Raw genomic sequence first — 13959 nt, forward strand, 5'->3', positions numbered from 1 at the left:
GTATAAAATAATCATTGAAATTGTGTTTATCGTCCAGTACTGGTTCTGACAGGACCACCACAACTTGGCTCAAAGCTTAATGTCAGACCCTGGCTAAATACATAAAAACCCCAGTCAGCATGCAAACGCCCGATGACACACATTGTTTCGATAATGAAATATTGCTTTTACTGTACTTACTATGTCAGCTGCTCCCGGGACTTTTCTGTTTTAATTCCTTACTTATTATTCTATATCCATTCTGAATCTGAGAAATAGTAAGTGAATCTACCCCTCTGTGTGCACATCCCTTTAAAGACAAGTCTTGAAATCTCCCTGTTGAATGGGATTAAGATTGACAAAAACCCTAGAGGATGGTGAACTGTCCTAGATTTTATCTATGCTTTATGATGAAGCACTTAATGCTACAGTCATCTTTTGTTGCTGAGGCATGCCCTAAAAGCCCGGGGTAATATACTGCATGTATTTTTTTTGCATTACGCATGACAAATAGAAAAAAAGGTTCCCATGTTGTACTGCTTGTAAATCAATGACTTAATTCTGTGTTAACAAACTATCTCTGTAGTTGGCTTACCTCAGGGAGCAGGGCTGCCAGAAAAGGGGATTGGCTGATGGAACCAGTGAGGTCAACCACAACTCTGAAAATACACCAAGCACGAATGGGAAGGTGAGGTTACTTATTAGCTTTTGGTTGGCAAGCCTGTGAGAAAGCCGGTCTGCAACCTGCTTGGTTAATTTAATTAAAACATTGCGAGTTCAATTATTACAGCCAGAGGTGTCAATAGTATTTATGTTCGTTACTCAAGTAGAAATGCAAATATTGGGTTTTGAAAATACTTCATTTATACGATGGAGTTAATACTCATTTTTCACTAAATTAAAAGTTATAACAGTAATGTTTTTAAAACGTATTGTAAAAAGAATGCATACGAGTAAAAAAAATACAATGAAGCAGAAGTCATGGCAAACATTTTCTTTTCAATATGTTCTATGTGCTCTGACAGTCTAAACAGTGAACGTGTATTTCCTGGAAAGTAAGTTAAAAAAAAAATCCAGTGAAAAAAAAATCCAGTGATTTCATAAGACTGACGCTTTATCATCCATCCATTATCTGAACCGCTCATCCTCACAACGATCATAGGCGCGATGGGGCCTATCCCAGCTGACTTCAGGCAATAACAGGAGGACACCCTGAACTGGTTGCCAGCCAATCGCAGGGCACACATACGTTTTTAAAAGACAGATATTCTTTTATTTGAAAATGTATTAAACATACGCATTGCTGCCATTTTGTTCTAACTGAAATTGTTATGGGGTTTTTTTTTGTTCCAAATGGCTTCTCTAAAGTAGAATCTCACATTGCATTGTAGCCAATGGTCAAATCTGGGTCATTTACTGCACCAGATAGTGACAGTTAGTGATAAATGTAAATCAGTGATGATAGTAGTGATAAAGGTCCTTGCAGCAAATGCTGGATTGGTTAGCTCAAGTGCTTCTTGAGAGCCAGTTGCTCCTTTCATTATAAGTCATTGAATTCTCTAGCGATTTTGATGCAGGATGAGTTGTTAGAAACAGCAGGCATGCAGCTATATATGTGTGATGTGTCACTTTATGATTGGGGCTTTAACAATGAGACCATCACAGAAAAGGATGTTGGTATTGATGCCAACTACCGGTGGCTAGTGGTCGCCTGTCTGAATCATATGGGTTGTTTTTAAGTTGAAATAACTTACCTAAAATGTCAATGATCCCTTGGAATATACACTTGCCAACGGCAGATGCCACGACAGTCCTAACCATCAATTAATTTCCTGAACTGTTTATTGTGTTGGTCCAATTTTAAACTAATCTGTGGCATTCCATATGCTGGTTAGCGCAAAGCTAACCGGAGGTTGTGTCCTTGGCTGGCTCTAGCGGCAACAGCTCATCTTCCTCCTCGCTCGTAGAAATCATATCTTAGAAGGAAGCAGGTTTTTACCCCAGCTGTCATTTCCCACACAACAGATGACGAGCCCTCTAATTGGTTAACATGTAAACAAAATAGGCGCTCCGGTGATGTCATACATGCACCAGAGTCTTCAAAATTCTGAATCAAGATCCCATATGCCATGTCCAATCGAACAAGTGAACAAAGCACAACTCATTTGCTTTATGATGGATGGACGGACGGACGGAAAATAGACTTCTAATATTATATTGTATTATTTATATAACCACAGCGGTCATCTGATGGATCACTCAGTCAGGAAGATGAGTCTGGTTCTGGTTTTGGCAAGGTTGGTGAACTCCAGGGTGTTGTGGACCGTCAAACCGCTGATCTGGGCCAGATGAAGGAGCGCATGGCTGCGATGGCATCTCGAATCAGTGAGCTGGAGGAAGATGTGGACACTGCGAGAAAAGACCTCATCAAATCTGAAGACATGAATACACGATTACAGAGAGACCTCAGAGAAGTAAGTGCAATGTTGTAGTGGCAGTTTTAATCCTTAGTTTTCAGTGGGGACGGGACAAGACACAAACCCCACGAGACGAGATGACTCATGAGATTGAGTCCACGAGACAGAGACAAAATGGAATTTTACAAAAATTTCATCTCATATACAGCAGCCTGCTGCTCGACAGCTAGCCATTATGTCCACAATTACTGTATTTTCCGGACTATTAAGTTGCATTTTTATTTTCATAGTTTGGCCGGGGGTGCGTCTTATAATCAGGAGCGACTCATATGTGAAATTATTAACACATTATTACTTGATCATTAACACATTACTGTAATTTTCGGACTAAAAGTCCCTCCGGAATATAGGTCGCATTAGCCATAAAATGCCCAATAACGTGAAAAAAAACATAAGTCGCTCCGGAGTATAAGTCGCATTTTGGGGGGGAAATTTATTTGACAAAATCCAACACCAAGAACAGACATGAACGAGCAACAACAGGCTAAACGATAGGTATGTTAACGTGACATAAACACAAACGAAGACCTGAGAACAGGCCTGACGGAACATTCAGAGTTATTAAAAAAAAAATTACACAAATAACACGTTAATAAAACCATCTGTGTCACTCCAATTCATTAAATTCATCGATCGTCCTTCGTCAACAATGCGTGCGCGCTGCTGACGGCGCTTGCACTTTAACATATTCCACAGGCCCATATAACGATATATAAATTAGATATCAAATAACTATTACATAAGCAATAATGTTATCAAATCATCTGTGTCACTCCAAATCATTAAATCCATCCATCGTCCTTTGTCAACAATGGATGCGCGCGGCTGACGGTGCTGCACTTCAAAATATTCCACTGGCCCATATAACGATATATAAATTAGATATCAAATAAGTATTATATAAGCAATAGTATTATCAAACCATCTGTGCACTCTAAATCATTAAATCCATCGATCAAATTCCTCGTCCTTTATGTCAACAACGCCGCGCGTGAGCAGCTGACGTCAGCCTCGTTGTTATTCCACAGATCTACTATATAACTATATTGTAGTGTTAACAAAGTTCAAGGAATGACGTGGGTTTGGTAAACGGCTCTTTATTTAACAAAACAAACCTCCAGGCATGTGGCGGCGTGGACTTCCAGCCACGGAAGTGGAAGAGAGCTCCATAGAATAGGACTGGGCGTGTGTAAAAGCCATGACCGAGCCCTATCCACCGTCCCCGGACAGCCACCCGGCCGAGTGCCGGCCCCAGACTTCCATCCACGGAGGTGAAAGAGAGCTCCATAGAATAGGACCGGGCGTGCGTAAAAGCCATGACCGAGCCCCATCCACCGTCCCCGGACAGCCACCCGGCCGATCGCCGGCCCCAGACTTCCATCCACGGAGGTGAAAGAGAGCTCCATAGAATAGGACCGGGCGTGCGTAAAAACCATAATAGTTTTTTATACCTTCTGTGTAACTCCAAATCCTTAAATCCTTCAAACTCTTCGTCCTCCGTGTCACTTAGAAACAAAGCCGCTAATGATGCCGGTAGTACGTGGGGCCCTTCGTCATCCCGTGATCAATCTTTGTCCTTTTTGTAAACAACCGCCGCGCTGCTGACGTCACTTGAAATTCAAATTACAGTAATCCCTTGCTACATCGCGGTTCGTTTATCGCGGGTTCCCTTTTTTTTGTTTGGGAAAATTTTTGAAAAAAACCCACATAAATCGCTCCTTATTATAAGTCGCCCCCCACCCAAACTATGAAAAAAAAAAACGCGACTTATAGTTAAAAAATTACGGTACTTACTTACTATAGTATAGTTCATCACTCCACATGTTATTTTCACTTTGAACCGCATGAGGGCGCACTAGGCCTGTGGAATAATTGGAGCCGCAACTCACAATGAGTCTGACCTCAGCGCCAAGTCAGCAGCGGTGTTGTTTATAAGTGACACAGAGGATGAATATTTTGATGGATTTAATGATTTGGAGTGACACGGATGGTTCAATAAAATTGTTATTTATGTTGTAGTTATTTGATATATAGTTTATATATAGTTATGTAGGCCTGTGGAATAACTGGAACCGCAACTGGCGATAAGTCCGACGTTAGCGTTGCATGTACTTCCGGAGTCAGCAGTGGCGTTTTTTTTTTTTTTTTAAGTGACACAGAGGACAAAGATTTTGATGGTTTTAATGATTTGGAGTAACACAGATGGTTCGACAAAATTGTTATTTATGTTATAGTTATTTAATATATAGTTTGTATATAGTTATATAGGCCTGTGGAATAACTAGAACTGCAACTGATGATGAGTCCGACGTCACCGCCGCATGCACATCCGGAGTCAGCAGCAGCGTTGTTTATAAGTGACACAAAGGACGAAGATTTTGAGATTTCAATGTATTTAATGATTTGGAGTGACACGAATGGTTTGATAAACGTGTTATTTATGTCATAGTTATTTGAATAACTGTTAATGTTACGTCAGGTACGTTCTCAGTTCCTCGTTTGTGTTTATGTAATGTTAGCATACCGTATCATTTAGCCTGTTATTGCCTATTCATGTCTGTTCTTTGGGTTGGATTTTGTCAAAAAGTTCCCCCAAAAATGCCACTTGTACTCCGGTGCGACTTGTATGTTTTTTTCTTTCTTCTTTATTATACATTTTATGGCTAGTGCGACTTGTACTCCGGAGCGACCTTTAGTCTGGAGAATACGGTAGTTTGTGTGTTGCCACGTCAAAATGTCAAAATATTGTTGCTGTTAAGTTTAGGTGAAAAATAATACACTAACACGTACAGCAAAACGTGATACATAGGCGCCTTTAAGACCAACCTGACCAGCAAGATAAATTGTGTGCCGCATATGTGGTTCAAAACCAGCCGCTTTTGTATCACCGCATATTGCAACCGTCGTCAGTCACAACAGTGACTCCGTGATTCGGCAGAGAAAGTTCCAAATTGGTGATAGCTCCCTTTCAGACATCTGCTATATTCACCCTGGTGCGCTCATAAAGCGTGTAAGCCAAAAAAAACAGCTAAAAGAAAATAGATCTAGTGCTGCGCAAGGACGTGAAATTTATTGGCGAAACCTTGTTCCATCCTTAGAATATACTGTTCATAGTTGGCAAATATTTTATTATTACCATACCTTTTTGCGATTCAAAAGTTTGTCCTTGGCAGTTTTATCTGTGTTAACATTGCAAATTAGACTTGTTTCATAGGTTTGTCATCACAAGTCCACTGAAAATGACAGAGATCAAGGTTATATTTTCGTTTTATCATTAAAAATACTGGCAATAATGCATGTAATTGTGCATGTTGTGTGTAGTCTATGGCTCAGAAAGATGATATGGAAGAGAGGATCACCACTCTAGAGAAGCGCTACCTGGCAGCTCAGCGGGAGGCTACGTCCGTCCACGACCTCAATGACAAGCTGGAGAATGAAGTCGCTAACAGGGAGTCCCTGTTTAGACAAGTGAGTGAGTCAACCATGTTGGTTTAGTCTGGTGCATTTTAACTGAGCTCTTTTCTCAATGCCAAGAAAGTCTGTGTTTTTTTTGTTAACATCTTCATCATTTTGAAATGAAACAAAAGTATTCGGCACTCGTATCTCTTGGAGACTTGCACAGTTTTTATACATCAATGGTCCAGCAAACCCAGCGAGCCGTTATGCTGATGGTCTGACATGCATGATGTAGTTCGTTACAAGCCTCGAACTGTGTTTTGTTTCCATGGTTTTTTTCTTCGTTTGTCGGTGTCAGGTTGGATCCCGTCGGTGGTTGGATTTAATGTTAACTTTAAAGTCGTGTTATTAGAGTTGATAATTCATTATGTCAGTTAAAGATTGCGCAAGAGAGACCTGATACTCAAGCGCATCAATAACATTCAGAAATTAAACAAACATTTGGTCAGTAAGCTTGATTGGGAATAATCCTTACCGTCATCCTTTCTTTTGAAAACTCTGGTTTTCTGTCACACTAAGAATGAACTCAAAATGTCAACTTTGCACACCAACATTACTGGTTTTCAGTCAAGTTCGTTTTTTGTTGTTTGTTTTTGGTTAGAATATAAAGCCACTAGCTTGGATTTACCGACGAAGCTTCTCAACTTTATCGCTGTGATGTTTTTCCTTCTTACACAGACTGAAGACAGAAACCGGCAGCTTCAAGAGAAACTGGAACTAGCAGAGCAGAAGCTGCTGCAGACTATCCGCAAAGCAGAGACTCTGCCAGAGGTGGAAGCCGAGCTAGCACAACGGGTAGCTGCCCTCACAAAGGTACTGCCATCTGGCCCTGTCGCTTAGAATTTCTCTCTTATTTGCTGAATTTTACATGTATTTAATTATTTGCCGTGCATGTCTACTGCTACACTTTCAAAGGGCCCATTTAATTTTTGACAAAAAATATATGGTAGAACCTTTAGGTAGGAACTTTCTGTGGAATGTGGATGAGCAACCATTGTTTTGTGGTCTAAACATTGGAGACTTGTTTCCAATAAATACTGTTACATTATTTTCTTATGGTTATGATATTTTCTAGGGCCCAATCAATTACTCGTCCCACAGTTTGACTCTTCAAATATCAGCCAAAATAATTGGCCAAATGGCCAATGTTTGCAGAATTATTATTTTTTTTTCTGTACATTAATTCAGCAGTTCCAGCAGTTGTAACTCCAGTCTCAATATTTATTACACATAAATTGAAATCAGAACTTGTATCCTTGAATATATACAGTGAAATTTGTTGATATGGTCATTCTATTAACCAGTCATTCAAAACAAAACCATTTTATTTTCTGCAAGTAAAGTTCAGGTGAGCAACGTAAGTTGTATAATTTTTGTATAATTGTTGCCCATTGAAATGAATTATTGGAGAGATATTTTGTGCGTTACTTTTATTTATTATTTTCTTAATAAGGCGATTCATGTTTTTTTTTCTGCCAAAAATCGGCATCTACCACATGAATTTATATTGGCCTTCATATTTTATTTGTCATGGACAGTAGGTATCCTGAATTTAGAGAGAAAGTAATGTCTAGAATATTGTCATCAGTCTGTGCTAAATTAGCAGCTATTTCATCAAATTGTGCTTAAAATTTCTACATTTTACTCTTGCTGTAACATTTCATTTTTTTGTGGTTTTCATGCCTTTTCCTTCATCACTTCCTTCTTATACCCTTAGTGCGTTCCATGCGGCTTTAAAGGCTCTAAGACTCAAAAGGTAGAACACCTTTTTCAGAAGGGCAAAATCTATTTCTGGATCCATGCACTCAACATTTTTTTTTCTGTTACTGAATTTAACCAGGCAAATTTCTATAGCCATACAATAACTAATCTGTAGAAATACCGTACTGTGAAAAAGTATTTGCCTTTCTCAAATCCTTACTTTTTTTGCATAGTTTCACACTTTGTTTTAAGATCATCAAACAAATGAAAAATCAGACAATGATAATCCAAGTGAACATAAAATGCAATTTCAAATGGTGATTTACTTCGTCAAAAAAATATATTCAAAGCTATCTGGTCCTGTGTGTAAAAAATATCCCTCTCCCCCTATCAAATTATATATTAACTAGGGCTAAGTTTATTTTCATGCTGCACATCCAGCCCTGATTTCCTCCAGACCTGTTCAATCAAGAAATCACTGGAGTAGAACGTGTCTGACAAAATGAAGTCAACTAAAAGATCTCAAAAATCTTCAACAAAATGCCACAATCCCCAAAAATTCAAGAGCAGATGAGAAACAAAGTAATTGACCTCTGTCAGTCTGAAAAAACATTGCAAAGCCATTCCTAAAGTTTCGGACTCAGTGAACCACAGTGAGGGTTCTTATCCACAAATAGAGAAAAGACAAATCAGTGGTGTCCAGCCAGCCTACAAATATTGCACAAGGCACCCAGGACAACATCTAAACAACTGCAGTCTTCCCTTGCCTTAGTTAAGTGAGGTCAGTGTTCATGACTCAACAATAAGGAAAAGACTTCTCCTAAAAGACATTCATGCCAGAGTTCCAAGGCAAAACCCACTGCTGACCAAAAAGAGCAGAGGCTTGTCTTACTTTGGAACAACAATTAAAAAAAAATAAAAATAAAAATATGACTGAAAAAGGTTTGAAAGGAAACGCTATGCACCGGGAAAAAGAAAGTAACTTTTTGTCTTATTTAAATGTAACACCATTTTAGAAAAAGAACATCACACATTATAACGTACCAATGTAACATGGTAATGGTACTTAAGGACCTGGACGACTTGGTGTGATCGGAACCAGAGATTTTGCTGTTTACCATAAAGTCCTCAGGCAGAATGTTCAGCCATTAAGTTCCAACATCAAGCAGAAGTGCACTTGGGTTCTTCACCACGACAATGATCCAAAATGTGTCAGCAAGTCACTTCTGAATGGTTTACAGAAAAAAACAAAAGGTTGTAGTGTGGCCTAGTCAAAGTCCAGTTGAGTCTGACTGGAATGCTTTAGCATGACCTTAAAAAGACATTCATGAACAGAAACCCCCCAGTGTTGTTGAATTAAAGCAATTGTTTATGAAAGCGTGGGTCAACATACCTCCACAGAGATATGAAAGAGTCATTGCCATGCTTCATTTCAGTTGTTACTGCTGATATTAGGATTAGGAGGAAAGCACTTAGTAACAAAATGCCAGTTAGCTTTGAATGTTTTCCCCTTTAATACATACAGTGCATTTACTAACTAAAACTTATTTTTGTAATTTTTACTTTTATTTTGTTAAGTTTTTATTTTGTTTTCATTGTTTACTTGAGGATATATTTGTCTTAACGCCTCATTTGTTTGATACTAAACATGAAAGTGGCTAAATTATGCAAATATATATACCTATGTATATAATTTGCAATGAAGGCAAATACTTTTTTATGGCACTGTACAAACAGTATTACTATAGAGCCCAAAAACTAAAGGACTAACAAAAAGGCATTGAATTTTCGAAAAAGTGCTTGGTTAGGTGACGTATCAGACTAGATTTAAAATGTTCTTATGTAGCTGAAGTTCAAGCCCTAATTTGCCCTTCTTGTCTGTAGTGCTGTTCTATGTACTTGAGTGCACTGCGGCTGGTACCGCCATGCTTTTTCTCAAACACACAACACTGCTAACACAAACAGGAAGTGCCAGTTGGATTGCTTATAGACCAAAGATGCTTCCCAAAGACATGGCAAAAGAAACCGAAAGGGCCTGCCACATATGAAAGCGAGATTTGAAAGCATTTGAAACGTCACTACAGATGCTTTGATAGCGCCAATGTATATCATTTCTATACATATAGATGTCGTCTTAATACGTGATGAAATGAGCAGTATTTCTACTTTTTGTGTTTTTTGTTAGCTTTGCCTTGTTGTGCATCGTCACTGCTGGTAGCTCTTGTTTATGTAGAAACACACCGGATGCTAGATCTTTTTTGTCTGTGGAAGTAGATGGCTTCATCCCTTTGAAGGATTTCCGCTTTGTTCCTTAACCTTCTCAAGGATGACTGCAAGAGAAACGGATGCCTCTAGCTGTAGAGCCATTACTTCGGAGAAAATTGAATATGGAGAGCCACTGAGCAAGCAAAGTATTAAGAGTACTTTTGTTGTTGTGTTGTCTTGCTCAGGCAGAGGAACGACACGGTAATGTGGAAGAGAGATTGAGGCAGCTGGAGTCCCAGTTGGAGGAGAAGCACCAGGAACTGCTCAGGGTAAGAAAGGAGCAAACTGAAAGTTATTAAATTGGACCAATCTCCAGTTGAATTTATAAACATTTGCATTTTTTCCTTCTCTTTCAGGCAAGGCAAAGAGAGAAGATGAATGAGGAGCACAACAAGCGCCTCTCTGAGACAGTGGACAAGCTCCTGTCTGAGTCCAACGAGAGACTCCAGCTTCACCTTAAAGAGAGGATGTCTGCTCTAGAGGACAAGGTACTTGTCCATTTGTATTGTCAATTCTCATTTAGTCATAGCCTAATTCCAGTGCACCAGTTTATGTCCTAGCCTAACTCCAGTGCACCAATTTATGTACTGAAGAAGAATCATCTTCATTTGTTATACACACACGCAAACACATACACACACCGCACGCAAGGTGGGGCCCGTTTACGACACACATCATTTTAAATATTTACTGCACATGTTAACAGCCATCTAACTTAACTAGAGCTATTTGCTTTATAAAGGATGGCTTCCCATTGAAGTATGCTGGCCAGGAGTGCAACTACCACAATGTGACTCGTTCATGGTTCTTGGGCAAATTCTGCAGCGAGGACCAGCTGCTGCTGCCCAAGTGAATGAACACCCTTTTAAAAAAAAAAAAAAAACTTTGCGTTGTTTTGCACAAAACAAAGGAAGTTGAGTGATATTAAATTTACCCCAACCTCCTTTATTGGTCCAGTTTATAACTCCATCCATCCATCCATTATGTGTACCGCTTGTCCCCACGGGGGTCGTGGGTGTTCTGGAGCCGTCATCGGGCTGTAAGCAGGGACACCCGGTTGCCAGCCAACTGCAGGGCACACAGAAACGAACAATCATCCACACTCACACCTAGGGGCATTTTGGACTGCTCAATCGGCCTGCCAAGCATGTTTTTGGGATGGGGGAAGAAACCGGTGTTCTCGGGGAAACCTCACTCAGGCACAGGGAGAACATGCAAACTCCACACAAGGAGGGCCCGGAGGTGGAATCGAACACGCACTCTTTGAACTGTGAGGCAGAACTGTGAGGCAGACCAGTGCTCCACCGTGCCGCCACTTTATAACTCCAAATGGGTTAACTGAATGAATAATTTTAACGAATGGATTCTAGAGACTCACAGGAGTGAAAATCATTGCTGTTCCTATTGCAGTTGCGCTGTGCAGCCCACATTACTTTTTGGTACGTAGCTACAAGTCATGAAACACATCAGTCATTCTGTGTCCTAATTTTCTGTCTCTTCAGAACGCGCTCATAAGGGAACTTGAGCACACTAAGAAACTGATTGAGGAGTCTCACCATGAAAAGGTAAAATACTATCCCTTTAAAGTTAAAAGGTTTCGGTCTCTTAAGAGTTCATCATGTCCTGTATTATAGGAGCAGCTTTTGATTCAGATTGAAACGTTGAGGGCCGAAAATGAGCAGGGCAGGAGCAGAAGCAACTCGTTATTACATGGGTAAGTGTGTTTGTGTTCAACCTCTCTCTGTGATCTCTGATTTTTGTGAGTAAAAGTGACCATTGAACATTGATAAACACAATAATATTAATATAATCTTACACTGTTCTGGTGTGTTATGCTAGTCGATCGCAGCTGGGAAGCACCCCAGACTTCAGGTATCCGGTGTCTGCTTCCTCAATGATGGACAGTAACTCAGACCATTATGGTGGTGCTCTTGTGTTAAGGCGGCCCCAAAAAGGAAGAGTAGCAGCCCTTAGAGATGAACCATCCAAGGTGAGCTGTCCTATTTGATGAACATTTTGAATAATTTGATATATGATGAAACACTTTGATTGATTGATTGCTTGATCGCTCCATCGATTGAACATATAAACACATTACAAGATGAAACATGATGAAGAATGTTACACTCACTCTTTGTTAAATGATGTGTACCGCTTTTAAAGTTCCTGTGAATTGATGTAAATGTATTCATTGGACACAGCAAATTGAAGAATGTGTTAACAAGCCCTATAATATGCCAATTACTACTGAACATGTAATCAGGCTTCGAAATGTTGAGGGAAATATGTACTAAGATACATGTGTTTGCATTTAGGGAATTATTGTTCTGGGTGAAAATTAATACGATATAATACACTATGTAATTTTTGTTGTGTGGTTACTCTGCCTCTGCTTACTGCCAGTGGGTTCGTTCCATTGTGCTAATTACATACAACCCGGAAGGAGAAAAATAATCAACAACACGCCGTTGTGTAGTCAAAAGTAAAAAAACTGCCTCTTGTTTTTTCTCATTGTAATTTCTACAATATCATCCATTTAAAATACAACAAAAAAATAATTGGGGTCCATGACCAAACGACGTTAGACAGAAAATCACGTAGAATCAAAGCGTGTAAAATCGAAGCTTAGGTGTAATTTCTCGAGGGCTTCTTTTCTATTTCCAACTGAATGCATCTAAACAAAACAATATGAAAGCGCACTGTAGCACTTAGGCTGTCAAATCAGCGCCGGTAGAACGTTTCGCACAGGTCGGACATTTTAGCAGGACACCGGTACCTATACCAAAATGTTGGTATCATGACAGCCCTTCAAATAACACTTTTTTTTTTTTTTTTTTTTTTCAATCATAGCTAACTAGCAAAGTAGTGTGTTTAGTGCAGTGGTTCGCAAATATTTTTTGCAGTGCCCCACTTTTGGAGGTAAAATGATTTTGAGCTCCCCCTCTGTCACATACAATTATTATTTTTTTTAAACTACACGTCTGTGTGCGTGGATGACAACATACTGTGAGTTGCTTCTAGCGGACTCCTCCAACAGGGAGTCACAAGTTCACAGGTCTACAGGCAATTTGGTGACCAACGGTGGTTGTGTTGGCTGCTAAATGCCATGTTGGGTGAGAGTTAAACAATTGTAAATAATTAACCACAAAACCCACAACCTTCTTGCTTTCATGTCTCCGAGCCTATTGCTCCTTTTATGTCTCAGTCCTGCAAGGAAGGTAGTTGTGGTTTATGTCTCTCTGTCCCAAACACCACAATGATATTGTTGTCCCACATTGGTTTTATTTTGGCCCGCCTCACAGTTTGAAAACCACTGCTGTAATGGAAGAAATGGGCCAATTATTTATTACTGAGTAACTGAGTTACATCATGGGGATGTCCGACTAATCTCAGGGTCTCTCTGTGTGTGACTGGGCCCCATCTATCCAACTATCCAGACAATTTAGCAAGTGAAAAACGAGTTTAAGGCTTATTTCAACCATTCAGTTCTAAATTGTTCCGTCTTTCCACATGTTTTCAGTGCTTAATTTCAAATTTATTTGATATATTGATCATCAAATTAATTAAATGACTTTGTGGGGTCTTGATGAACAAAGGTTTTTTTTTCTGAAATACAGTGGAGCCTCGGTTTTCGACCACAATCCGTTCCAAAAGGCTGTTCGAGAAGTGAATCGTTGGAATTCTGATTCATGTTTTCCCATTACAAATAATGGAAAATAATTTAATCCGTTCTAAGCAAAACAAAAAACACCTTTTCTAAGCATTTTTTCATTTACGCATTTTTGTTCGATCGCGCAACTGCAGCGCACCGCCGAACGTGCATCCGTAGCGCGTCGGCGACCGCACAACTGCACCGCGCTGGTCGCACTATTGTGACAGAGCCGTCGCTGAAATTTAGAAAATATTTTTAAAGTCCTGATTTGCTTTCCAAAATTTAAGTGGACCTCAGTGCGCAGAGAGCTTAATTTGGTCCGATCGCGCAACCGCAGCACGCCGGGCGCTCACTGTTGCATTGCTTTAGGAGCGTCTTTGTGTTTTAGGATGGCTTTACTGCTCCCACTTGCTTCCTTTGGACTCATGA

General features: G+C 39.8%; 1 protein-coding gene across 16 annotated transcripts in view; it reads left to right on the plus strand.

The window, feature by feature from the left end:
• ppfia1 (PTPRF interacting protein alpha 1) overlaps positions 1–13959 on the plus strand; it is a 52942-nt gene that overhangs the window by 13385 nt on the left and 25598 nt on the right. For 14 of the 16 annotated variants that reach the window (XR_007480890.2, XM_049719136.2, XM_049719128.2 and 11 more), the window contains exons 6-14: positions 566–667; positions 2220–2453; positions 5778–5924; positions 6591–6725; positions 10064–10147; positions 10235–10366; positions 11381–11443; positions 11513–11592; positions 11718–11868. Coding sequence is in view for 15 of the 16 variants with exons in the window: in XM_049719136.2 (XP_049575093.1) it covers positions 566–667; positions 2220–2453; positions 5778–5924; positions 6591–6725; positions 10064–10147; positions 10235–10366; positions 11381–11443; positions 11513–11592; positions 11718–11868 (1128 nt within the window). In the remaining variant the exon portion in view is untranslated. The remainder of the gene's footprint in view (positions 1–565; positions 668–2219; positions 2454–5777; positions 5925–6590; positions 6726–10063; positions 10148–10234; positions 10367–11380; positions 11444–11512; positions 11593–11717; positions 11869–13959) is intronic. The other 2 variants (XM_049719141.2, XM_049719138.2) reach the window with 2 other exon arrangements.

The sequence above is a fragment of the Syngnathus scovelli genome, chromosome 4 (assembly GCF_024217435.2).
Source record: "Syngnathus scovelli strain Florida chromosome 4, RoL_Ssco_1.2, whole genome shotgun sequence".
NCBI classification, from domain to species: domain Eukaryota; kingdom Metazoa; phylum Chordata; class Actinopteri; order Syngnathiformes; family Syngnathidae; genus Syngnathus; species Syngnathus scovelli.